Source organism: Lissotriton vulgaris, chromosome 2_1, assembly GCF_964263255.1.
Source record: "Lissotriton vulgaris chromosome 2_1, aLisVul1.2, whole genome shotgun sequence".
Classification (NCBI taxonomy): domain Eukaryota; kingdom Metazoa; phylum Chordata; class Amphibia; order Caudata; family Salamandridae; genus Lissotriton; species Lissotriton vulgaris.
In genome coordinates, this window is record NC_141687.1 from 506,152,554 (window position 1) to 506,180,359 (window position 27,806).

Sequence of the window (27,806 nt, forward strand, 5' to 3'; positions counted from 1 at the left end):
AACTGTTCGACTTTGCCTCCTTTATTGACTTTTGCTTCCTTCACTTACTTTAGCCTCCATCATTGACTCTTGCTTCCTTTACTGACTTTTTGTCTCCTTTATTTGACTTTGATTCCTTTATTGACTTTTGCCTCCTTATATTGCCCTTTGCCTTCTCTGCAGCGTAATTCTGTGGCTTCTCCCCATAATCCATACTTTTTTGCTCCTTTTTTACCCTGCTAATCTGCCTTTCTCCCACGCTCTCCCCGCTCAATCCTCCTACCACTCCTGCCTTCTCTGGACCCCGCCCAGCATGCCGCTCACTCCCAGGAAACTACTTAATTGAGGCCGCAGCATGACCCCATTGAGCAGGTCCCTTGGCCAGCTCCTCCTCTGCTGCTGCAGGTCAGGCTCCCCGTCTGGGCCAGCACTGTTCAACCAGTCAGCCGTAATCACCACCAAATCGCTACTCAACTGTTCACCTTTTGCCCCAACATTTGCCCCTTCAATCCCAGTAACTGCTCAACTTTGCCTCCTTTATTGTTTTTTGCTTCTTTCACAGACTTTAGCCTCCTTCATTGACTTTTGCTTCCTTTACTGACTTTTGCTTCCTTCTATTGACTTTTGCCTCCTCTTCTTCCCCGTAATTCTGTGACTTCTCGTGATCCCCATAACCTTAACTTTTCCCCTCCTTTTTCCCCCGCTAATCCGCCTTTCTCCTATGCACTGCCTGCTCGATCTCCCTACCACTTCCCGTCTTCTCTGAACCCCGCCAAGAGCCCCTTCCACTCCAAGGAACCTTCTTAATAGATGCCTCGGTGTGGCCCCATTGAACAGGCCCCTGGGCCAGCTACCCCTCCGCTGCTGCAGGCCAGGCTCCCCACCTAGGCCTGCAGCATTCAACGATCCAGTCGTAATCACTGCCAAATCGCTGCTCACTTCTGCACCTTTTGCCCACACTCAACTTTTGCCCCCTTTAATCTCAGTAACAGCTTGATTTTGCCTCCTTTAATGGCATTTGCTTCATTCACCGACTTTAGTCTCCTTCATTGACTCTTGCTTCCTTTACTGACTTTTACCTCCTTCATTGACTTTTGCTTCCTTTACTTACTTTTGCTTCCTTTACTGACTTTTGCTTCCTTTACTGACTTCTTGCCTCCTTCATTTGACTTATGCTTCCTTTACTGACTTTTGCCTCCTTCTATTAACTTTCGCCTCCTCTTCTTCCCCATAATTCTCTGACTTCTTGTGTCCCTATAACGCAGCTTTTTTCCCACTGCTAATCTGCCTTCCTCCCACCCTCTGCCCGCTCAATCGACCTTTTGTGCCTTCTCTGGACCCCACCCGGAGCTCCGCCCAATCCTAGGAACCTACTTAATGGAGGCTGCAGTGCGGCTGCACCGCTGATGGGTCGAAGGCACGTCAAAGGCAAGCCGGTCTGACCCGGTCTGCCCTGGACTGCACCCCCACGCCAGAACCCCTGGACCTCCACCCACCCACAGATACTGCAGCACTGAGATAACAGCCCTAAACATAGGATGTCGCAGCAACCGCTGCTGCCAAACCTTCCTCACCGAGATCTGGCTCAACCCAGCATCATACATCAAACATAAACTTAATCATTCAATACAATTATACACATCATAAAATAGATTAAAACCGATATCGTACGAGTCTCTCATCTGTTATACATTCATATCAAAAGTTGTCAAGTTTATTTATGATGTTTCTATATATGAAGCGTAATGTATTTGTTTTATGACAAGAACTACAGTAGGAACATTTTGTACTAGGAAATATGTTTAATACATGAGAAATCTTTACATAAAATGGTGTTCAGTGTTTAGATAGAGGATTGACTGCGTGTAAGGATACATTAAGATCTAATAAGATTACACACCATTAATTTGTATCATTGTGATCTAGGATGAATGACACAAAAGGGACTCCTTATTGTTTTTAATATATAATGACCCTGTCCCTTTTTGGGTGGAAGGGCACCTCTCCTATATTGTAGGGCCATAAGAAGTAGGACCACACCCAGAGAACACGCAAGGAACCTCAGCATTATACTTCACAACAAGCTCACCACGAGAAACAAGCACTGGCGTTGCCAATAGGTCTCGCAGTAGGAAAGTTGGAGCTATTGGTTTTGTAAATGAAATTTTATATTTATATATCGTTATTGGCATTGTCAATAACAATATATAAATATAAAATGTCATTTACAAAACCAATAGCTCCAACTTTCCTACTGCGAGACCTATTGGTAACGCCACAGAAGAAAACATAGGCATAATATAGAATTGCATTAAGAAGTACTTATTTCAAGTGTTATTTTTGTATAACAGCCCCAGGCTTCTGCTGGAAATCAAACCCCAGGCAGTGACAGAGCCGATACCAAACAGTGACAGACTTTCCAAGCCCAACCAGGTGGGCCACAGCCCAGATTAGGGGAGGGACGTCATCATGCCTTCATTGGGTACAGTGCCTTAGATGGAGGATGTGTGGACAAGCTGTGCGATGTCTCTGTCTGACGTTGGTGCCTGAGTGATTATAGTATGTGTCTGTGTCTGTCTCTGGTGTATGGGTGTAATTTATGTGTCAAAGTTTGATGTCTGGGTCTGATGTTTAACTCTGATGTTTGTATGCTTTCTGGATCTGACGTCTGTGCCTGTTTCTGAAGTCTGATTCTGATGTCTGTCTGATTCTGATGTGTGTGCCTGATTCTTATGTCTGTTTTTGTTGATGTCTGTGTCTGACTCTGCATAAGCTGGGTGGAGGTGTGGTTTGGTTGTGCTTGATGGTGCCTTTGTGTGCCAGCTGCACAAACTGGGTGTTAGTTTTTTGTGTCTGTGCTTGATGCCACAGTTTGGTGCCTATGTGTGTTGCTAGCACCAGCTGGGTGGCGGTGTGGTGTTCTGTGCTGATGGTGCAGTCTAGTGCCTTTGTGTGCTAGCCTACTTAAACAGGTTGTCAGTGGGATATGTATGTGCTTGATGGTGTAGTGTGGTTGAGTGAATGTGCTGGGAGTCAGTGTTTGATGCATTTATACTTCTACGAGGTGGTAACTATTAAGCTGGTAGAAAGTACAGTATTTGCACTAGAATATAAACCAGTTCCCAAGTTACAACAAACTAATGTGGAAGAGCAAAACATTCTACGAAAGAACTTTAATCAAAGATGTAAAAAGATGTTTAGCTACAGATTATCTGCTAGATGAACAGGTTTCAGCTTTAATTGTCAACGAGACTGAGGGAAAACCAGGATGGAAGCAGCAATTATCCGTTCACACCTCTAAGTGTGCATCAGGGAAAACTAAGTCATCATGTTATAAAAGTCTAAAAACATGTGTGTGTTAAAAAGTGTGATATTGCGCACCACGGCGATTACTGTAAGAAAGATTGTGACCATGTTATTGCATGCGGTTGTAAAGTGGGCCAGCTTCCTGAGAAGAGGTATGCAGCAACTCTGTAAGCGAGCACACCAGTTCCACTGTAGGGGGCCCACCGCCGCTCTTTGCTGTGATAATGGCACAATATCCAATTAAACAAGTGGTCGACTTGTGGGACTGAGTGCACGCACTGGCGCAAGAGGGATTACACCAACCCCTCACCTAAAAATGGCGGGAAAGACTGCGACGGCCCAGCCCTGCAGTCTAAAAACTGCACCGATGGCTTGTGCATGCAAAGTAAGTGTGGGCAGCAACGGATCAGAGAAAGGGATGAGGACAGAGAGGGGTGGGGGCTCTCGCAAAAACGAGAGTGACGGGCGCTGTTGACCTGGTTTGATCGAAGACTTCTGTGAAGGGCCCGGGAGATTTCTCTGATCTCTATACCCTGCTGTACGGTCTAGCTATTAATACGTACCACTTTTAATAATGTATTTACCAAAGTACCATGATCAAAATTAGCACGACTCTTAGCAGTGTCAGCAGAGAGGCCAATGACTGAATAAGCATGAAGTTTGAGCTCCATTTTACGCCTTCCTGAGGAGTTTGGGAGCATTTTGAGAAGCATGCACCGCTGTGGACGAGCCCGTCTCTATATCCCTCGTTTCACCAGACACAAACAAGCCTGAGTCATCATCTAAACACCAAGATGTGATCTAATGAAATGTTACTGCACGCCGCATAAGAAAATGGCGTCCTACTGCACTTGTCCTATGAGAAATGGCGAGTACCGATAGCAAACCATGGAACCCTTGACTAGGGATTGCACCAACCCCTCACCTAAAAACGGCGGGAAAGACTGCGACGGCCCAGCCCTGCATTCTAAAAACTGCACCGATGGCTTGTGCATGCAAAGTAAGTGTGGGCAGCAACGGATCAGAGAAAGGGATGAGTTGGTATGGATGTTTGATGGGGACAAACAGGATCATGGACACTACCTCCAATTTACGTCCCTGTGTCACTTCCCTAGAAAACAAGCCAGAGTGAGCAGTGAGGAGGTATTTTATGTCACGCTGTAAGGAGAGTGCAGTGTGAGAAAAGACTTGGTGCCTTAAGCGCTGGAGAAGAACGGGACAGAGCGAACAGCACGCAAGTGAAAAGGGAAGCGGAGCGAGCTGCGAGCTGTTCTTTTGAAGTCACGCATTGAGGAGAGTGCTGCGCATGAAAAGTCTCAGTGGCTGCTTTGACTATTAATTAAAGCAGTGTGGTTAACAGCAAATATGTAAAGACTAACCAGACGTTGAGAGCCAAATAAAGTAAAGTAAAACAACCTACTTACAGTAGAAGCTCGGGAACACGGCCTGGGGGAAGCTGGCTGGGGAGGGGGAGGAGAAATCCAAGAAAGGCTGTGTGCGGGGAGAGAGGGGAGGTGCTGGGGAACATATGGCCTGGGTGAAGCTGGCTGGGGAGGGGGAGGAGAAATCCAGACTTGAAGCACCGGGAAACTGAAAGTACGGCCGGCCGGCCGGCCATCCAAGAATAATTAGGGCAGGAGAAGCCGAGAAGCTGCAGAGCGCACGTTGGGCGAAGCCCTTTGATGTGCTGCGAAGATGAGCGGCCGGGAAACTGAAAGTACGGCCAATAGGAGGGAGGCTGATGCGCGTGCTTGTTTGGTCACGTGATTCACGTGAACTTAAACAAAACCGCACGAACGAAACCCTTGGTTTCACAAGCGTTTTGAGGACATGAATTCTCGCTCCGCTCAATGCGCTTGCGCGCATTGATAGGTGGCGAGACCTAAAAAGATAAACGCAGAGTCCTCAGCCTGCTTACTCACTCTCTGCATACTCTGGAAAATGTTTGTGACTCCCACTAGTCGTGTCGAGTTGATAAATCAACTTCCAGGTCAGTCAATGTCCACACCTCCCTATGTGGCAGTCTGTTTCTACATATTATGCTTGATAGAACTTTCATTGTGGACTGCTCTAAGATGTACACTGTTACCACAGCAGTGGCAAAGCAAATAAAATTCTCCTAATACACGTATTTAGTTGGAAAATCCAAACTAATGGACCTCAACATTTTTACGAAGGACAGTTGCCCAGAAGTGCCTTTTACTGTTATTGAAAGGACGGAACCAATGTCTTACCTCATAGAAGCCACGTACTAGGCTCTCTGTTTGCTGCACTACCCCTCTCTCGATCCTCCACTTCACCATTCGCTCAATGTACTCCTTCTTGTTCTTTTCAGTCACAGGGATGTTAGCGCCTCCAGGTTTTAATTCCCGCTCAGTGATCTGTGATATGCACAAAGAAAACAAGCTTATTGTTATTTGTTTTTTTGTAAAAGATATTTTTGTTAGGACTGCACAAGTACATAAGAGATCAGCATATATTTGGATTTTTCCATCATGCCTGGGAGTAGCTTCCCAGGAAATCTAGTACAGATTTACAAGACACAATAATGCATATCCATACCCACGTCGCCCTTTCCAGCTCAACAAGACACATCACTTAATCTTAATCATAAATGAATGTGTCCCTAACTGGTGCTCATGAAAAGTGCCGGTGTTGAGTCCAAGAAACCACCAGCTCAAATTAAGCACTGCTATCAGGCAAACACTTGCCTCAAGCATGCCATCATCCCGGGCACTCCACCACGCTCAATCAGTCTCCCCATTCTCCTCCCCGGATCCTGATCCCTCCGACTAGGAGGAATCATTACTCCCGGGGTTTTTGAACATCTCCACCACCTCCGTCCATAGAGGGCTATTGGTCGCCTTTGTAAGCCCCGCGCCACTTCTCTGCGAAGCGCCTGATCATCTGCCCGAGCCCACTCCCTAACAGCGGTTTCCCACCATGCTATCACTGGCCCTCCCGCGGACTTCCATGTCATGGGCATCTACCTCTTGGCTAATTTAAAGGCTTAGTCAAGGAAGCTGTTTCCAACTTTTTTGGGTGTTGGGTGGGGGAACAAGCCTAACAAACACAGTTTCAGAGTGCAAGAAATATCACGGTTCAGTGTGGATTCAATCTTTGCACCACTGCATGTCAAAAAGGACCAGGTCATGTGGCAGAAGTCTGCCACCACAAGCACGCAGCGAGGGCTGCTTTTAGGCTCCCCACCACATATAGCAGTCAGCTTCTTCAGGGTGAGGTACGTTTGGCACAGGTAATTGAATTGGATAACTTTAAACCAGTTATTCCGGGACACTCTACAACCTAGTTCCCAGGAGAGCCATAAAGAGTGGGTCATCGTCTCATAAGTGAGGAATTGCCAAGTGGGCTGTTTACATGTTTCTACTAGGATTTCTAGAGGCATCAGTGTGGAGGCCTCATAGCAGTCACCCACTGTCACCAATCCCACTTCTGCCCATGCTGTCAGTTGTGCCGCCGTGAAGAAGGTGGGGAGCTCCCCCCCATTAGGAGGCCCACCAATGAAAGTGATGGGGCATACAAGGGGCGCACCCTCGACTTCCAGAGACTGCGCTGCCAACACCAGAGTACCGTCATCAATAACACCCCAGTCCCTCTTTGCCCAGGCACTCGCTATAGCAGATGGGCAAGAAGCCCCCGCCGCCCCTGGTTGGGAGCCATCCCTAGGTGTCCTAGCTCTGACAAATTGGAGCCCTCTAGCTAAAGCATAATCAACTGAAGCTGGGTAGGCAAGTAATTTAATTTGAAATCCGGCATCCTCAGGCCCCCTTCCAAGATTGTTTGTTTGTTTGATAATGTCTAACAACACCCTGGGCCTCCCTCCATCCCAGAAGAGTTCTCTCAGTAATGCGTCCAATTGCTTAAACCACTGGGCCGACAACCAGGGTGGGAGATTGGTGAAGAAATAAAGCAGTCGGGCAACATAATAATTTTGGCCAAAGATATCCATATCGAAGAGAGTGCCAAAAACTACTCTTCCCTTCAGAGAGTGCACCACCACCCAAACGTTGCCCTCCCGCATGTCCTCCAGGGAATGATAAACCTGGCTTACCTGGAACCAGAAATTTGAGGGAACCCAACAAATCTCCAGCAATAAAGTTTCTGGTCTGTCTGCGTTGAGGGCCAATGGGAAGACAATGGTCTTTTCCAGGTTCACCCGTGGCCCAATAGTTCCCAAACTCATTCAAAAACTGCAACACAGCCGGGGGTCATTGACCATGCCAGCCACATATAGCAGTAGGTTGTCAGCCTAGAGCAATAGCAGGTGTTCAGAGTTGCCTACCCAGATACCCCGACTGGGGTCTCAGTCTGCACAGTCCTGAAAGGGGCTCAGTAGCTATGGGGAACAGGAAAGGGGACAAGGGGCACCCCTGTCTGGTACCCAGGCAAACCTCATAAAGATCATACACTATCCTACCCATGCAGACTCGAGCAGTAGGGTTGGTGTATTAAGACTGATTCCACGCCACATAGAAGGCCCCCAACCTCATCCGGGTCATGACTGTAGGTAGGCCCAGCTGATGATGTTGAATGCTTTTTCTGGATCTACAGACATCAGGCCTGCCCTAGCTTCGCCTTCTCGCCAGGGAGCAAACAGTTCTGAGTACAGGTGGCATAGGTTAAGGGAGATTTTAAGCTGTGGGATAAACCCCCATTGGTCAGAATGGACCAGCACATGCACATACTGGAGAAGGCGTGTAGCCAATATTTTACTTAAGCTCCTGGAGTCCACATTGAACATGGACAAAGAGCGATAGGCCAAGGTAGGCGCCCCATGTGTAGTCGTCTTCAGGAGTGGAACAACTATTGCATCCCTGGTAGTGGCCTGTAATTCTCTTAATTTTTTAGTGCCTTATTGTACATGTAAGCTAAGCGAGGGGCTTAGTGACCCATAAAACGTAGAGTAAAACCACCTGCAGTGCATATGGCCCTGGTGTCTTCCCCCTTGCCATGTCCCGGATGGCTGTTTAATTTCTTGAGGCATAATGGGACCTTGCAATTCTTCTGCAATGATCATCATCTAGGGCCAATATGCAAGGGGAGCCAAAAAGATGTCGACGTGGTCTCTCGGCACTTCGGGTTGCCTCCCATAAAGTCCTGTATAATATTCCCAGAGGGCACTGTTAATCTCCACCTGGGTATGTACCAGACGCCCATCAGGCAAGGTCACGCAAGTGATTCGGGCCCTGTATCTCAGGACACACCAACTAGGCCTATAATTATGGCAGCAAAGTGTCCCCAAAATACAATGGTAGCATCTTTGACTTCTGCCAGCCTGATCCTCGACCCAGGGACTGTGTCAACCTGATTGCCCATATCATTGATGGCTCTATTGAGAGATGCCAGTTCACAGTCAAGTTCCCTCCAGACGCCCACTGTCATACAGATACAGTGTCCACGGATGACCACCTTCAAGGCCTCCTATTCCACAAAGCAATCAGAGGCCGTTCCTTGGTTATGACAAAATAGTTCGAGATGGCATTTTGGAGACCCTTGCAATATGTGTTGTCTTCCAGGGTGCTGTGGCAAAGGCACCACATTGGGGTCGCCGGTCTAGCTGTCCTCAGTTATTGTTATTGGTAGAGCGCATGGCTACCCGAAGGCGTCCCAGCGTTAGCAGAGGTACAGGCAGGTCACAACAACTTAGTAGTTAGGGTTTTGGAAAAATCAGGTTTTCAAAATTTTACGGAAAGGGAGGAGTTTGAGTTCTGAACATAATTGGAGGGGGAGAGTGTTCCAGAGCTTGGAAAGACCGGCCACCACTTTTCATACTATTGATTTTAGGGACCAAAGCTAGGTAGAGACTGGTTGATCGGAGGCATCTGTTTGGATGGTAAGGGGAGATGATGGATCAGAGGATGGGAAGGCCTTTCTTCCAGAAGGATTTATGAGCAATACATAGGGACTTGAATTTTATTCTTTCCACAATCGGGAGCCAGTGCAAGGTTTTCAAAGGTCTAACAGAGTGGCTGTTTGGGATGTTAAGACGCATGCCCTGCTGCACAGTTCTGAATGACTTGCAGTTTGTTTGTGGCTGCCCCTGGAGCTCCTAGATATAGAGCATTCCCGTAGTCAAGGCAGGAGAGGATCAAGGCTTTGACCATGAGTCTCTTTGCTGATAAGGGAAGAAGTGAGAGGACTTTGCGGAGCATCCATACGATGCCATAACAGGATGCAGTCCAATTAAACGGAAGGTTTCAAGGTTTACTAGTGCACCCTGCCCAAAACCTTTTGTCACTGGAGGCTGTGGTGCAAACAGGAGGGCCCCAGGCATGCACTCAGAGCCCGACAGGGCAACTGGATTCTCTGCAGCTGCAGTTCCAAAATACAGTTTCCCCGCCTGTGTGGTCTCTCTTAGGTGCACCGTGCCCCCACAGGCGCCATCCGCCTCTGCTCATGTGGACCTCGATGTAGGCTCGGCGTGTCTCCAGTCTCAGACGTAGGCCAGATCCCCTCCTGCTAGTGCTCAGAACTGCTGCAAGCACCCCAGTAAAGTGCTCAGCAACACCGACTCAGGCCCAGGAGCAGATTGCCACATCCTGCATCCCAAATCATCTGTACCGGAACTCTTTCCAGGCAGCTTTCTCTTCCCAAGGCTCTGGGTTGATATGCGCCAGCCGCCATATTGGAATCCTCATAGCGCACCGTAATCGACAGTTATCTTGACCTCCAGGTGGCACGCCACCTCAACAGCGCCATCCGCATTCTCAGCTGAGGGGGGCAGGTCCAAGGGGGGTCAGAGCCACTGGATGTGGTTCAAGATGGAGCCAGATGGGGAAGTGCACATGGGAGTTACGCCAAGACACCTCTCACTTCATCGGCATTCGGCCGCGCCCCTCGAAAACAAGCTTATTGTTTGTGAAGGACTAGTGGTGCAAAGCAAATAATGTTCTCCTTAATTATTTTGCAAGGATCCTTGCAATGTGGCAAAGTGGAACAAATGGAACGCTTGCCAGGAAATTGAAAAGAAGTTCCAGAAATATCGATTCCATCTTATGTCACTCCACCTAAATTCTTTAATTATTTGAGGTAAACCTTACAGAATGGGGGCAAATCATGAGAAACCTGAATTGTTGGGGTCCAAATACAAAAGCATCTCCTATTTCCGGAGTGTTCCACAGACCCATTTAGCAGCGGCTCTGAGCTGGGTCTTCCAGCTACACAGAGATAAGGTGGTCCTTAGAACCAACCCAAAATACCTTCCAAAATTGTTTTCATCTTTCCACCTCAATCAGTCCAGTTGAATTATTCGTTTTCTTCTGCAACCAGATTTAGTCGCGGAAAGGGCTCTTCATACCCTAAATGTCAAAAGAACTTTAATGCATTATATTGACAGAACTACAAAGTTCCATAAAACAAAACAACTCTTTGTTGTTTTTCCACCACCCCCACACAGGAAAGCCCATAACTAAGACAGGCATTTCTAGATGGATAATTAAATGCATTCAGGCAAGCTAAATGAACTTTTGCCTACCCCACTAGGGCACACTCTACTTGTAAAATAAGGGTTTCCACAGGAAATATCCCAATAGCTGATATTTGTATGGCAGCTACATGGTCTACACCACACACACTCACTACACACTATTGTGTGGATGTTTTAGCATGCTAAAAAGTCGATGTAGGGCAGGCAGTGCAACATACTCTCTTTCAAACAACTGCAACATCCATAGGATAGCCACCGCTCTTGGAAACGTGTATTTACAGCCACGCATGCCATCAAACAGATTATGTTACTTACCATGTAAGCATCTGTTCGCGCCATGTAGTGCTATAATTCACATTCACCCACCCTTTTCTCTGGACACCTGTGGCCATTGCAGTTTCTTTACACTATTTCATTTGCATAGATATCTCTTAACTGATACTTATTTCACTACATTCTCACACGCCTGCGGGAAAACAATCTAACAATGGAGTCTATGTCCATGTGCACTATCTCCAAGAGGAGGAATCACTTTGACTCGTGAGTCGAAAGACTTCTTACAAGAAAAACAACTTGCAGATATCCAGACCTAACACTAGCTAGATGGTGGAAGTATGAAGAGCATGTGAATCTAGAGAATATATACATATATATATTTTTTTTTACTATATATATTTATTTCATACAAAACAGAAAGAAGGGTGGATTTGCTATAGAATGATTTGCACATCAATTGGAGTCCTCTTATTGTAAATACTTCAACCACTTGTTAAGTTCAACACATTCAATATTTGAGTGCAGCCTTGGTGTTTGATGCACATCCACCTAAAGCATCAAAGAAACCTCCTGCCCACAACAATTGCAGCAGAATGTCGCAGTACCAAAAATAAAACACCAGCGCACATCACATGTAATCACTTTTATCCTCTGTGCAGTTAGCACTTTTTCTCCATCAATGTTCTTGTCGGAATAATCTTTATCATTCCCAGAGAGCCATGTTGTGTAGACAGTTCAAATTTTATTTCTTAAAAGACAATGCTCCACAGCCGACGCGCGTTTCGCCTTATTCGGGCTTCCTCAAGGCTGTAAATTATACATAAAAAGACAAGCTATAACCTATATGTCTTTATCACTTTACAATGCACCTAACTACTAGACATCTATATTCATGTATTGTTAATTCATCCTTCAGTGTGATATACACATACAAATTGACCACCATCACCGCCCATAAAGGTGTCATGCGTCTCTTAAGGTTCATCATTGATAACCTTTTTTCAATCCTAATTGTGTTAAACACAGAGGAAAACAAGACCGCCGCCACATGATTTGGTCAATATAAAGTCAAAAATAATAAGGAGGGTGAAAACGGGGGGAAAAAACATGGTGAACCCCAAGCAAAAACCCATGTGTACACACTAAAAGAATCCCTTGCTCATAAGCTCCATAGGTGTCAATATTATCTTAAACCACACCATCTCCAAAGAGGCACTACATTAATGATGCCTGCTCACCTTCTTTGCAACATATTGTGCACTACGCATGATACACATAGACATGATAGACTGTCTTTATGGTGTTATTGATCACAGGAATTCAAATAGCTCCTTGCCTATATTGATCCCCTGTTCCACTGCTCGCAGTGATATAATACATTTACTCTCCATTTGGCGTAACTTAGAAGTATTGTTGCCACCTCTGTTTCCCACCACTGCCACATCTATACCACGAAACCCTATTTTGTAGATCTCAGTGTTTGCATGTACGGTGTTAAAGTGTACTGCAAAGGGGTATTGCATGTTATTGTTCCGTATTGCCCGTATATGTTCTTGTATTCTTTCCTTTAGGGGTTTAAAGTGTAAGAATTGTTTGGGCATCATAGGCTCCGTACAACAGTGTTCGCTAATTGTGGAACTGATTTTGACTCTAAACTACTGAGATATATAAAACAAGCATTTGCAATGCAATAGGTCTCGCATTAGGAAAGTTTGAGCTATTGGTCTTTTAAATGACAATTTTTTTATTTATGTGTTGGTTTTGAAAATAGCGAAATTAATAGCTTTGTCATTTACAATGCCTATACTTTTAACTTTTGCAAATGGGACACCTATAGCATTTGTAATGCAACATGTTTTGTATTTACGTGACTTAGATGTATTGATATTACAAATAACAAAGGCTTTTAATTTTTTTAATAATTAACAAATAAAAGTTATTGTCATTTATAATGGCAACAGCTTAAACGCTTGAAAATAACTTTTGTGAAGATGATGTTCAGTGTATTTTATTGTGACGAAAATCCAAGAACAGAAGTGAAATATTAACATCTTTTTGTGACATTTGTAATAAAGCTTGAAACATTAAGAGAACATATTTGAACCAGTTGTTGTTTAATGGTTGCACAGATTGATGCTGTGGTGGCGCAGAGTGATGTTGTTGTGGCGACGAGTGATGCTGGGGCGTTCAGTGATGCTGTGGTAGCGCATAGTGATGTTGTGGTGCCCCCGAGTGATGCTGTGGTGCCCCTGAGTGATACTGTGGTGGTGCGATAGATAGATAGAGTGAGGGCGATAGATAGCTAGAGGGAGGGTGAAAGATAGATAGAGTGAGGGCGATAGACAGATAGATAGAGTGAGGGCGATAGATAGACAGATAGATAGAGTGAGGGCAATAGATAGATAGAGTGAGGGCAATAGATAGATAGAATGGCGATAGATAGAGTGCAATAGATAGAGTGAGGGCGATAGATAGAGTGAGGGCAATAGATAGAGTGAGGGCGATAGATAGATAGATAGAGTGAGGGCGATAGATAGATAGATAGATAGATAGATAGATAGATAGATAGATAGATAGATAGATAGAGTGAGGGCGATAGATAGATAGATAGATAGATAGATAGATAGATAGATAGATAGATAGATAGATAGATAGATAGATAGATAGATAGATAGAGTGAGGGCGATAGATAGATAGATAGATAGATAGATAGATAGATAGATAGAGTGATGGCAATAGATAGATAGAGTGAGGGCGATAGATAGATTGAGTGAGTGCGATAGATAGAGTGAGGGCGATAGATAAGCAGCAGATCAGCAGAGGAGAAGAGAAGATAACAGGGAGTTAGAGAAGGAGGCAGGGTGGAAGAGAGCAGCAGATCAGCACGAGAAAAGAGAAGAGAACGGGGAGTTAGAGAAGGAGGTTGGTGGAAGAGAGGAACAGATCAGTACAGCAGAAGAGAACAGGAAGTTAAAGAAGGAGGTGGGGTGAAAGAGAGCAGCAGTTCAGCACAGGAGAAGAGAATAGAACAGGGAGTTAGAGAAGGAGGTGAGGTGGAAGAGAGCAGCAGATCAGCAAAAGTTAACAGGGAGTTAAAGAAGGAGGCGGTGGAAGAGAGCAACAAATCAGCCCAAGAGAAGAGAACAGGGAGTTAGAGAAGGAGGTGAGTGGAAGAGAGCAGCAGATCAGAACAGGAGAAGAGAAGAGAATAGGGAGTTAGAGAAGGAGGTGGGTTGGAAGAGAGCAGCAGAACAGCAAGGGAGAAGAGAACAGGGAGGTAGAGAAGGAGGTGGGGTGGAAGAGAACAGTAGATCAGCACCAGAGAAGAGAACAGGGAGTTAAAGAAGGAGGTGGGTGGATGAGAGCAGAAGATCAGCACAGGAGAAGAGAACAGAGAGTTAAAGGAGGCAGGGTGGAAGAGAACAGCAGATCAGCACAGGAGAAGAGAACCAGGAGTTACAAAAGGAGGCAGTGGAAAAGAACAGCAGATCAGTACAGGAGAAGAGAAAAGGGAGTTAGAGAAGGAGGCAGATGGAAGAGAGCAATAAGATCATCACAGGAGAAGGCAACAAGGAGTTAGAGAATGAGGCGGGGAGGAAGAGAACAGCAGATCAGCACAGGAGAAGAGAACCAGGAGTTACAAAAGGAGGCAGTGGAAAAGAACAGCAGATCAGTACAGGAGAAGAGAAAAGGGAGTTAGAGAAGGAGGCAGATGGAAGAGAGCAATAAGATCATCACAGGAGAAGGCAACAAGGAGTTAGAGAATGAGGCGGGGAGGAAGAGAAGAGCAGATCAGCAAAGGAGAAGAGTACAGGGAGTTAAAGAAGGAGGCGGTGGAAGAGAGTAGCAGATCAACACAGGAGAAGAGAAGAGAACAGTGAGTTAAAGAAGGAGGTGGGGTGGGAGAGAGCAGCAGATCAGCACAGGAGAGGAGAACAGGGAGTGAAAGAAGGAGGCAGGTGAAAGAGAACAGCAGAACAGCACAGCAGAAAAGAACAGAGTTAAAGAAGGAGGCGGGGTGGAAGAGAGCAGCTGATCAGCACAGGAGAAGAGAACAGGGAGTTAAGGAAGGAAGGGGGCGGAAGAGAACAGCATAATAGCACAGGAGAAGAGAACAGAGAGTTAGAGAAGGAGGCAGGGTGAAAGAGAATAGCAGATCAACACACGAGAAGAGAAAAGGGAGTTAGAGGAGGATGCAGGGTGAAAGAGAACAGCAGATCAGCAATGGGGAGAAGAGAACAGGGAGTTAAAGAAGGGTGCGGGTGGAAGAGAGTAGCAGATCGGCGGGGGAGAAGAGGAGAACAGGGAGTTAAAGAAGGAGGTGGGGTGGGAGAGAGCAGCAGATCAGCACAGGAGAAGAGAACAGGGAGTAAAAGAAGGAGGCAGGTGGAAGAGAACAGCAGAACAGCACAGGAGAAAAGAACAGAGTTAAAGAAGGAGGCAGGGTGGAAGAGAGCAGCAGATCAGCACAGGAGAAAAGAACAGAGTTAAAGAAGGAGGCGGGTGGAAGAGAACAGCAGATCAGCACAGGCGAAGAGAACATGGAGTTAAAGAAGGAGGTGGGTAAAAGAGACAGCAGATCAGCACAGGAGAAGAGAACAGGGAGTTAAGCAAGGAAGCGGGTGGAAGAGAACAACATATTAGCACAGGAGAAAAGAACAGGGAGTTAGAGAAGGAGGTGGGTGAAAGAGAACAGCAGATCAGCACAGGAGAAGAGAAGCGAACGGAGTTAAAGAAGGAGTTGGGGAGGACGAGAGCAGCACAGGAGAAGATAACATGGAGTTATAAAAGGAGGTGGGGTGGATGAGAGCAGAAGATCAGCACAGGAGAAGAGACCAGGGAGTTAAAGAAGAAGACGGGTGGAAGAGACCAGCAGATTAGCACATGAGAAAAGAACAGGGAGTTAAAGAAGGAGGCGGTGTGGAAGAGAGCAGCAGATCAGCACAGCAAAAGAGAACAGGGAGTTAAAGAAGGACGCGGGTGGAAGAGAGCAGCATATCAGCACAGGAGAAGAGAAGAGAACAGGGAGCTAGAGAAGAAGGCGGGTGGAAGAGAGCAGCAGGTCATGCTCGGGAGAAGAGAAGAGAACAGGTAGTTGGAGAAGGAGGTGGGTGGAAGAGAGCAGCATAACAGCACAGCAGAAGAGAACAGGGAGTTAAAGAAGGAGGTGGAGTGGAAGAGAGCAGCAGATCAGCACAGGAGAAGAGAACAGGGAGTTAGAGAAAGAGGCGGTTGGAAGAGAACAGCAGATCAGCACAGGATAAGAGAACAAGGAGTTAAAGAAGGAGGTGGGTGGGAGAGAACAACAGATTAGCACAGGAGAATAAAACAGGAAGTTAAAGAAGGAGGCGGGTGGAAGAGAGCAGCAGATGAGCACAGGAGAAGAGAAGAGAACAGGGAGTTAGAGAAGGAGGCAGAGTGGAAGAGAGAAGCAGGTCAGCACGGGAGAAGAGAAGATAACAGGGAGTTAGAGAAGGAGGTGGGTGGAAGAGAGGAGCAAATCAGCACAGCAGAAGAGAACAGGGAGTTAAAGAAGGAAGTGGGGTGGAATACAGCAACAGATCAGCACAGGAGAAAAGAACAGGGAGGTCAATCAATCAATCAGTGACACTTATAAAGCGCGCTACATACCCGTGGGGTCTCAAGGCGCTGGGGGGGGGGGGAGCCGCTACTGCTCGAACAGCCAGGTCTTCAGCTTCTTCCTGAAGGAGAGGTGGTCTTGGGTCAGGCGCAGGTCGGTCGGGAGGGAGTTCCAGGTCTTGGCGGCCAGGTGGGAGAAGGACCTTCCTCCTGTAGTCGCTCTTCGGATGCGGGGGACGGCGGCGAGGGCGTGGTTGGCTGATCGGAGGTGGCGTTTGGGAGCGTAGAAGTTGACTCGGCTGTTGAGGTAGCTCGGGCCTTGGTCGTGTAGGGCTTTGTGTGCGTGGGTGAGGAGGCGGAAGGTGATTCTTTTGTTGACGGGGAGCCAGTGAAGGTCTCGCAGATGTCCGGAGATGTGGCTGGTTCGTGGGATGTCGAGGATGAGTCTGGCTGAGGCGTTCTGGATCCGCTGGAGTCTCTTCTGGAGCTTGGCGGTGGTCCCGGCGTAGAGGGCGTTGCCGTAGTCCAGTCGGCTGGTGACGAGGGCCTGGGTGACGGTCTTCCTGGTCTCGGTGGGGATCCACCAGAAGATCTTCCGTAGCATGCGTAGGATGTTGAAGCATGCCGAGGAGACGTTGTTGACTTGCCTGGTCATGGAGAGGGAGGAGTCCAGGATGAAGCCCAGGTTGCGTGCATGGTCTGTCGGTTTGGGTGCGGTGCCCAGGGCGGGAGGCCACCAGGAGTCGTCCCAGGCGGAGGGAGAGGAGCCCAGGATGAGGACCTCCGTCTTGTCCGAGTTCAGTTTCAGGCGGCTGGTCGTCATCCACTCGGCTACCTCTTTCATCCCTTCGTGCAGGTTGGCTCTGGCGGCGGCGGGGTCGTTGGTCAGGGAGAGGATCAGCTGGGTGTCGTCGGCGTAGGAGATTATGCTGAGGTTGTGTTTGCGTACGATGGCCGTGAGGGGGCTCATGTAGACGTTGAAGAGGGTGGGGCTCAGAGATGATCCTTGGGGGACGCCGCAGATGACTTCGGTGGCCTCTGACTTGTACGGTGGTAGGCGGACTCTCTGTGTTCTCCCGTCGAGGAAGGAGGTGATCCACTCCAGCGCCTTGTCCTGGATTCCGACGTTGCTGAGACGCCGTACTAGGGTGCGGTGGCAGACCGTGTCGAATGCCGCGGAGAGGTCTAGGAGGATGAGGGCCGCTGTTTCTCCATTGTCCATCAGGGCTCGGATGTCGTCGGTGGCGGCGATGAGGGCGGTCTCGGTGCTGTGGTTGGCTCGGAAGCCGGACTGTGAGGGGTCGAGGGATCCGTTCGTCTCGAGGAAAGCGGCCATCTGCTTGTTGACGGTCTTCTCGATGACTTTGGCTGGAAACGGGAGGAGCGAGATGGGGCGGTAATTCTTGAGGTCGGTGGGGTCCGCTGTTGGTTTCTTGAGTAGGGCGCTGAGTTCGGCGTGTTTCCAGCTCTCGGGGAAGATGGTGGTGTCGAGGGATGTGTTGATGATGTCTCGCAGGTGGGGTGCGATGACAGCGTCGGCTTTGTTGAAGACGTGGTGAGGGCAGGGGTCGGTCGGTGATCCGGAGTGGATGGAGTTCATCGTGCGGATGGTGTCTTCGGTGCTGATCGGGGTCCAGGCGTGGAGGGTGGTGGTGGGGGGTGGTTGTTCGGTCATGGTGTGCGTTGGTTGGTTGTTGAAGCTGTTGTGTATGTCCGCGATCTTGTTGTGGAAGTATGAAGCCAGGGAGTTGCAGAGGTCTTGCGATGGGGTGATGTCGTTGTTTCCTGCGCTGGGGTTGGAAAGCTCTTTGACGAAGAGAAGGAGGCGGGTTGAAGAGAGCAGCAGATCAGCTCTGGAGAAGAGAAGTGAACAGGGAGTTAGAGAAGGAGGTGGGTGGAATAGAGCAGCATAACAGCACAGCAGTAGAGAACATGGAGTTAAAGAAGGAGGCGGGTGGAAGAGAGCAGCAGATCAGCACAGGAGAAGAGAAAAGGGAGTTAGAGAAGGAGGCAGGGTTGAAGAGAACAGCAGATCAGCACGGAAGAAGAGAAGAGAACAGGGAGTTAGAGAAGGAGGTGGGTGGAAGAGAGGGAGGGCGATAGAGGGAGGGAGGGCAATAGAGTGAGGGCGATAGATAGAGGGAGGGCGATAGGGTGAGGGCAATAGATAGATAGACGGAGGGCGATAGCTAGATAGAGGGAGGGCGATAGATAGAGGGAGGGGGGGTAGATAGATAGAGGGAGGGCGATAGATAGATAGAGGGGGGCGATAGATAGATAGATAGAATGAGGGCGATAGATAGTGAGGGAGGGCGATAGATAGAGTGAGGGAGGCGATAGATAGATGGAGTGAGGGAGGGAGGGAGACAGATAGATAGAGTGAGGGAGGGCGATAGATAGTGAGGGAGAGCGATAGAGAGATAGATAGAGTCAGTGAGGGCGATAGAGTGAGTGAGGGAGATAGAGTGAGTGAGGGCGGTAGAGTGAGTGAGGGCGGTAGTGTGAGTGAGGTGGGTAGAGTGGTCGAGTGAGGGCGGTAGAGTGGTAGAGTGAGGGCGGTAGAGTGATAGAGTGAGGGCAGTAGAGTGAAGGCGGTAGAGTGAGGGCGTGAGGGCGGTAAGAGGGCGGTAGAGTATCCACAGAGTAGGATCTCTGGTCAGCGGCAACTCTGCCTGCTGGACAGGTTAATTTCAGCAAGAAGAGTCGAAAAAAAGCAAAGGTGAGATGTACCATTTTCTTTTAACTCAATGGTCTTAGATAACATAGCGTTATTGATGTAGTGGAGCTAAATGGCAGCTGTTGGACCTTCCAAATAAAAAAGTGTCGAGAAACATATGATTGTGAGGGTAGGACAGCAAAGGGGAATGGGTTTGAAGGGAGGAGGGAATATAAAATGAAAAAGTCGTGGGAGAAGTGAGTGGGACAGAGAGCACACAGGAGAGGCACCAAGACCGCAGGGGTCAGTGAGTGTTGAGAGGGAAACAGCACACTAAGACACAATGGTGGGAGCTGGAAAACACATACACTCAAGGACTGCTGAAAGAAAAACAAAATAGTTCCCTAAATGTTAACAGTAAAAGCATACAAGACATTCAAACAACAAGAAAAGAGAATATCAAAGGAAGGGTGGGAGGGAACGAGCATATGGGGTGTGAGCGATAACGAAAGTTAATTGTTGTAAGAGGGGGAGCAGGAAGTAAGTCCGAGCGTGCGCAGGCGAAAGCAGTCTGCTGCTTTCAAGTCCGATGCCAGATGCCAGCTTTGCGCTTGAATGCCTCACATGCACTGGCCACAAACCGCATTCCAAAGGTCGTTGGCAGCATTTTCTGGTGCCCCTCTAAATCTCTCGCATAGCAATTGCTTACGCAATAGCTAGGCTCGACCTAAAAAGGTGACTGTAAAATAAAATATTTTCCTAGGATCACACAATGTGAGACAAATTTATGGGCCAAATGCATTTCAGTTAGGTCAAGTAGACCAAGTCACTAGATCTGTAGTCTATTAAAGTTTTTCTGATTTATTGAGGCCTGTTGTGGATTGTGGGCTGTAGTAGAGGTCTGCACCAGAGTTGAGATGGGCCCCGTAATAGGTCCGAAGAGGACAGACAGTGCAGGGGAGTAACCAGCCGGTAGTAACCTGACTGAAGGCTCCTGCAGTGCAGTTCTGTGGGGCCTGAAGGCATGTCAGAGGGAGCCAGAAGCACACTGAAGATTTGCAGTATGGCCACTTTGAAGGCCACAATATGTTGTGCAGTCGATAATGATCTGGGAAATACTAAATGGGGTACTCAGTCTCAGATTTCTTCTGGATACACAATGGTGCACTTATTATAAATCTCACACTAGAATCCAAAAATACACCTTGTGTGGGCCCATGATCTGCATCTGCTACCTTCAGTCATAATGTGGCATGAATTCAGTCACCTCATAAACCATTTTGTAAGTTGTCGGAAAACTGGCAAAATCCGAAGGCATGGAAGAAAGAAACGGATCTGCTATGCACTGGCCTAGAAACAGCCTTCCAAAAGCTCATGCCACCAGAGTCAAGGCTGCTACCATTACGTTGGCATATGGTGTGCCTGTCCTTGACATCAGATAGGCTCCGATGTGAGTGTTGGTGCATATGTTAAACAAGCATTTGAAATGCAATAGGTCTTGTATTGGAAAGAGTTTAAGCTATTGCCATTGTAAATGACAATGCCTTTCATTTATCTGTTTAGATAATTAACAAATAATTACAATGCCAATAGCCACAGTTTCTTGACATGGAGTGGCATGTTATACCTTTCAAGCTGGGGTCCTGCCCCTACTGGCACTCAAACCTAGGTACTAAAAGAAAGGGGGGAAATGGATGTGGTGAGTCGGGCAGTAATCTAAACTGAATTGACTTGCTGCTCACGACACACAGCAGGTCAAGTCACACTACACATCAGAGCCCATGGCCTAGTAGTCTTCACACAGCTGTTCCTGACGCACGTTTATTGAAATATTGGTCATCAAATTTGCATTTAATTTTCCCTTCGCAATTATGAAAAAATGCTAGTTTTTAATAATTATTCAATGAGAGGCTGACACCTCACTTTGGAGTTTTATATGTAAGAACAAATAACTAGAGCTGGCACAAAGTTTACCATTCTTTTCTTATTTCCTAGAAGGGTCAATCTACAAGACTCAACTTCCAGATAGGCCCCTGATTGCTTAGTACATTAGAAGGACCAACATGCTTTAGTGTGCACATGCGGATTCTGGTACAGCATCTATTTATTAGGGTAAACCAGGTTCTTGCCAGTATCAGAGAGCCATAACCACTGTGTCCTGGTGCAGTGTTCCGACACCAGGAAACATGCAGCGCACATTCAGCAATCCTCTGGAGGGATTAAAGAATATTTCTCTCGCCAACACCCACATCTAAAGGCCTCGCTTGTCAAGAAATTCCTTTGTCTGAAGTGTAACTTTATTATATGTTCGTCGAGAGTAAGTTTCAAAAGTAAGGGAACAGAGTTTGCCACTCGAGCTTAGCACCTGGTGTGTAACTTAGCAAGTCAGACGAGAGGTAAGAAAAGTGGGAAGGTAAAGCAGTATATGTAATTACGATAATCATTACTATTTATCTAGAACACAATACATGCTATTTTTAGAACATAATAAAGTATGTTTACTTTTACCCAAATCAATAGAACCCATCTTATCAAACCATTGAGCTAAACATGCAAGGTTCCAAACGTACCCCTTACAGATATCACGCAGATGGTCACAACGGGAACATAACACACTGTGCTATTTTACTAGCATATGAATGTGTGTCCTTCACGCAACAAATACATTATTCCACTGGACCATCTTACACAGATTTGCACATCACACGCGATGCTCTGCAGAAAACACTTTGGGTCATTATGATTTTGACCTTCGAGCAGAGCTTAACCACAGCCATCCGTAGCAAGTATTTTACCAGTTAAGCTATTTTCACAATATTATAGCATGTTATTTGTTGACTACAAGCTCACTTTGCAAGCTGCTACGTTACGCCTGCTGCACTACCCTTAAATAGCGGTCTCGTCTGGTTTGGAACTATTAGAAAGAAATACTTACTGATATGTAACCTAAAGCTTGGTGCCCGGGAGCGAGAGGGGGCGCACACAGGCTGCAGGCGACATTGTTAAGCTATGAGGTGCACAGCAAAGGAAAGGCCCGAGTGCACCATTATAAAGGGAAAGCAAAATACTAAAATATTTGACTGTACTTGTAAGAGCAGCATCTGGGGCGGGAGGAGGCTGCAGGAGGCAGGCACCATTGTCGAACGTTCAGTGTTGTTAATTTAAATATAAAAACCGATGTTTGGGTGCCAAGTGGACAACAGAAAGGTGCAAGTGTGCGATAATAAAATGAAAGAACATAGTGAAAGCAAAAAAAAACAAGCAGGAGAGCTGAACAACGAGGAAAACATTAGAGGAAGACCGGAACTCAGATAAGGGTGGGAACTAGATAAGAAATAGAATGCAGAGATGCAAACAGAATAAGAGGTAGTGAAAGAGGGGGGGGGCAAGAGCAGAGAGAAAGCGAGACAGTCGACGGAGAAGGAAGTCACAGACAAACAATGACAGTGAGAGAGGTGCAGGAGAGGCATATACATTTTAAAAGAGAAGACACAGAGAGACAGACCAATGTGCGAAGAGAAGAAACTGATACAGACACCCTGATAGCGTGGGATGCTGAGATATACAACAAGCAACTCTGAAAAAGGCACACCAAGTAACAAACGGGCCAGAGAGGCGATGCGAGAGAGAAGGCAGGCACTGGAGAGGGAGGGGGTGGGCTGCCCATATGGAGAGGGAGGGGGTGGGCTGCCTGCTGGGCTGGGCTGCCTCTGATGATCAAATGCGAGTCACAGAAGGCAGGCGCTGGAGAGGGAGGGGGCGGGCAACTCGAGCGACCATATGGCTGGGAGAAGCTTGTGTGAGGGACGCTGGGCTGCCTTTGATGATGGAATGCGAGCTCGTGCACGAGAGGCTTGTGGTCACGTGATTCTCATGAACTGTCGAAAATCCGGTTTGGGAGAGACTTTTGAGAGCCTTGGGTTAAGTAGTTAGTGGTTTAGCGGCACTAGGGCTAGCCCCTATTCCTATTCCTTACGGAATGGAATAGGGGCGAGCCCTATAAAAGGGGGCTAATAAACACTGTTAATATATCGTGTATTATAAAGGGGACACCTACGCGGATGTAAGCTTATGGCATAAAATACGGTATTAGTAGCAAGGGTATTGATGGTTCTCACTTGTTCGACTGTATGACTATGTATGCTTCAAATGGGAAGCACAAAATAATCATGGGTGTTTACGGCTATTTTTCCATGACAGATGGAACTTATAATGGCTCCATGAGTACTGACAACACGGAGGATCAATTTACACACGTCTTACATATTTGAACAAGTTGGATTATATTGTTGATGAATCTTATATTAGGGAAGATTCGGATTTGCATACTCATGGGGTCACCTATTATCAGGGGTCTAAGATGCCCGTAGTGACTAGATAGTCTATAATTATAATATCAATTTACACATTTTCCATAGAACGACACATTCTGCGAAAGCTGTGACTGCAAAAGAAAAGTGCGCAATACATTGCAAAGAAGGTGAGCAGGCATCATTAATGTAGTGCCTCTTTGGAGATGGTGTGGTTTAAGATAACATTGACACCTATGGAAATGTGGCTTATGAGCAAGGGATTGTTTTAGTGTGTAGACATGGATTTTTGCTTGGGGTTCACCATGTTTTTTTCCCCCGTTTTCACCCTCCTTATTATTTTTGGCTTTATATTGACCAAATCACGTGGCGGCGGTCTTGTTTTCCTCTGTGTGTAACACCATTAGGATTGAAAAAAGGTTATCAATGATGAACCTTAAGAGACGCATGACACCTTTATGGGCGGTGATAGTGGTCAATTTGTATGTATATATCACACTGAAGGATGAATTAACAATACATGAATATAGATGTCTAGTAGTTAGGTGCATTGTAAAGTGATAAAGACATATAGGTTATAGCTTGTCTTTTTATGTATGATTTACAGCCTTGAGGCAGCCCGAATAGGGCGAAACGCGCGTCGGCTGTGGAGCATTGTCTTTTAAGAAATAAAACTTGAACTGTCTACACAACATGGCTCTCTGGGAATGATAAAGATTATTCCGACAAGAACATTGATAGAGAAAAAGTGGTAACTGAACAGAGGATAAAAGTGATTACATGCTGGTGTTTCATTTTTGATATATATTTATTTCATGAGCACCCTCATTGCTAGCAGCTATGAATATACTCATGAGAAAAATTCATACCTGCATGAATGCTAAATGCAACCAGAGTTTACGAAACCCGCAGAGAGTCCTAAGGATATGCCGATAGAAGATGCCAGATGTGATTGTAGGCACAGTTCTCAGGATAGTTTGATTTTTCTAAGCGATGTATGGAGCACCATCCCATTTTGTAGTTCTCATTGGGTGAAAAAATAGCATTGAATGGTATGTGAGTTCTTATGATGTGTCTGAGCACAATAGTTTGAGAAACTGTGGTGAAGAATACTCACATTGAGGGCCTATTGGCTTATTGTAATTAAATTATTTACCCTTTGGTAAGAAGAACAAGTTTGTGTAAGGCTACTAATCAACTAGAAAGTATATATGACTTTTATACATAGAACAAGGGGTCACTATCATCAAAAACATAGCATGGTAAAATTCCAAAGTGCATTATGCAAAAGTATATAGGTTACAGTTTACAGGTGAAGGGTCGTAGGATAGCGGTCATATAGGTTCTCTGGTTATTAGATTTATGGAAAAAACTCTATAGAAATAATTGGAAGTACGGTGTACACACAACAGGAGTAAATCTCTTTCTAAGGCAGAAAAGGAAAGTAACAGCCCCCAAATAAGTTGGGGTCTAGGAGAATGGGTTTCTCCATGGGAATTTGTTTTCCCAATGCAGAATAATAAAATGATTGCATGTTGACCTGTTTTTTAATAATCTGAAAATGTACATATGCATTTGTCTGAGATAATGTAATTCTCAAAGCTTTCCCAGATTTACCCAATGAAATCTCTGATTCGTGCAAGTTTTCAGGTGTTAACTGAAAGAGTTCTTTAAATTCCTTCAGGGTGACTGTAGGGCTCATACCACGACCTGAACAATAACAGGTGCACTACTTAAGCACCCGCAATTTGCAATAAGATGTCAACGTATTCAACAAATGTGCTATTATTGCCATTCACCATTTCAATTTATGCAGCTGTAACTGGGAGATAACTGAGTATGTTTCACTTTCCAAAGGTAGCTCCATGGTAATTTAAAGTGAAGAAACTGTATTAAATCAAAAATAACTGACATAAAATGACGCCATTCGATAAAAATTGCCTGTTAGGAGCTGAAACCGTTCTCATAAATTCCCCCATAGTAGTTAAAAATATCTTCAATGACACGTGTCAGAAAGAAGAACCAGTACAAACAATTCGTAACTACTCAGCTCAGACTGGCACCAGGGATATGAGACAAACAATGAAGTCTGAGTAGCAGGGCAGGAACTCTTATATGCTGCTCTCTCCCATGGTGTGTGTTGTTGGGAGAGGGCAATGTTCTTAAAATACTTAGGCAAACCAGCAATCAAACAAACTAAAATTTGACCTGAGAAGAATATATATAAGAAATAGGTTGGATAAAGTGACACTTGTCTACGCAGAATTTAAATGCATGTGATAAACTATATGGGTGTTGGGTCATATATAATAGGCCGGCAGCTCTACTTGAAATATGCAATGGAATTCTCTGCATCGTCTTATGAGGATGGCTTGCCACAGTAAAGTTCAATTGTTTATTACATTGTCAGATTAATGCAAAATACAGCTGTTGTTGTGGGATATGCGTGGTGTAACCTGTGTATCCATAGGCCTAGATAGGTTCCATCCACCTGAAAGAGTGGAACTAAGCAGTCTTCCAGATGTTTCCCATGCGGATCATGAGGTAACAGACAATCCAGGACCTGTAAGTGTGCCTGCCAAACCTGGCAACACACATAAGACCTCTCAAGAATTGCTCTTCTTGTCACTGGTAGTAGACTTGTGCAAGTGGCCTCATGAGACCTATTCTGAACCTGAAATATCAATGCTGCAATCATCAATACATTTTCCACCTTAATGCGACTCCTGGGCATTGCTATGAACGCCCATTGGATAGAGGCTAGGGTATCACTTGTCAGACCCTATTGGTCATAACTGCATCCGCTCTACTTCACTTACTCAGCCACTGATGATGCCGCTATTTCAAGATTAGTGGCGTAAATATACGTTTACACTTTTTATTCCCTTGATTTGAATTATTATTCTTACCTCCAGCCCTCTAATACTCGGGGCAACCATATGTACCCTTATTTTTCAGGGAAAGGTTTGCAATACACCATTTCAATCCAGTCAGTTGGCTTTAGTAATAAGAATAGAAATTTTGACAAAAATATATGTTGCCCAACCTGCAACGCAATGCATGATTAAACATAATACTATTATGTAGAGAGCAGTTAAATGATTAAAACCTTGGAATAATTTCAGTATTATTGCCCAGAACCTCATGAAACAGAAGATACCATCTAAGTTATTTCAAGTTCTATGTAAGTTAAAATCTCACTATTGCAGATCACCACATAGCCAGCAGAAAATAAAGATCAGAACAGATTAGACGATGATAAAGGTAAAACATATTTTTTTCTAGCTAAATTGCAAACATCCCTGACTTGCCCAAACATTTCCCAGCAAAAAATAAAGATCAAAACAGATTAGATGATGATAAAGGTATAACATATTTGTTCTAGCAAAAGTACAAACATTACTCACTTGCCCAAACACTTCCTCATTGACCGTGAACGTGAGGTCCAGCATGTCATTAATGTCATTGTCTTTCATCCACTGCAGGCTCTGGTGAAACTCCTCATCAAGATACTCTAAGTCACTCAAATCACAGAGTCTACGAGTACAACAAAGAAACCAAAGGGAGACCATTTAGATTTTTTTAAAATAATATTACAAAGCAAAGTTTCCGTTACCTGGAGGTTGGCATTTAAATAAGAGTATACAACAAACACACTGCAGCATATCGTCAAATACTGTTAAATAACCAGTGAGTAATGTTATTTTAAAAAGAACAAAAAGAGCATAAGCCAAAGTCTTTTTCTAGAAGCCCATTGCCATTGTTTGCCTAAAGTTGGGGCGGCTGAATACCAAAGCCTCCTAGTCTTGATAGCACCTCATGGCTCTTTCAATTCACTACCCTACATATCCCCCATTATCTGAATCGGACAAGTTACGTACCTTCAGCAACACACTTTGTGGTAGAGACTTTATAGCCGCAGATTCTTCACCATTTGAATTTTCCCCAGGCATCAGGCTGCATCAGGAACAGATTTTCATAGTGCCTCTGAGCGCCAGCAGGTCGCATGGTACAGCCGTACAATAATGCCATTCCGCTTTGGAATTTATGCCCATAAAGGAGCCACCATTGTTCACTGACAGCTGCTTTTGATACTGAGAGTCCGATCACAGAATGTGGAGGAGAAATCTGCTTATAGAAAGAATCTCTACCAGAGAGAGCTAGCCACATATTGCTTTTAAATAGATACCAAAGCAGTACCAATTGGAGGCGGATCTGTGAATTGACCCATCTAGAAAGTCCTGCATGACCC

At 45.9% G+C, this 27,806-nt stretch overlaps 1 protein-coding gene across 4 annotated transcripts in view; it reads right to left on the reverse strand.

Annotated features, from left to right (window-relative positions):
• Positions 1-27,806, reverse strand: part of HECW2 (HECT, C2 and WW domain containing E3 ubiquitin protein ligase 2) — a 1,269,905-nt gene that overhangs the window by 79,254 nt on the left and 1,162,845 nt on the right. For all 4 annotated transcript variants that reach the window (XM_086955408.1, XM_086955407.1, XM_086955409.1 and 1 more), the window contains 2 exons: positions 26,962-27,091; positions 5,520-5,666 (listed from right to left, as the gene is read on the reverse strand). In XM_086955408.1, the coding sequence (XP_086811534.1) occupies positions 5,520-5,666; positions 26,962-27,091 (277 nt within the window). The remainder of the gene's footprint in view (positions 1-5,519; positions 5,667-26,961; positions 27,092-27,806) is intronic.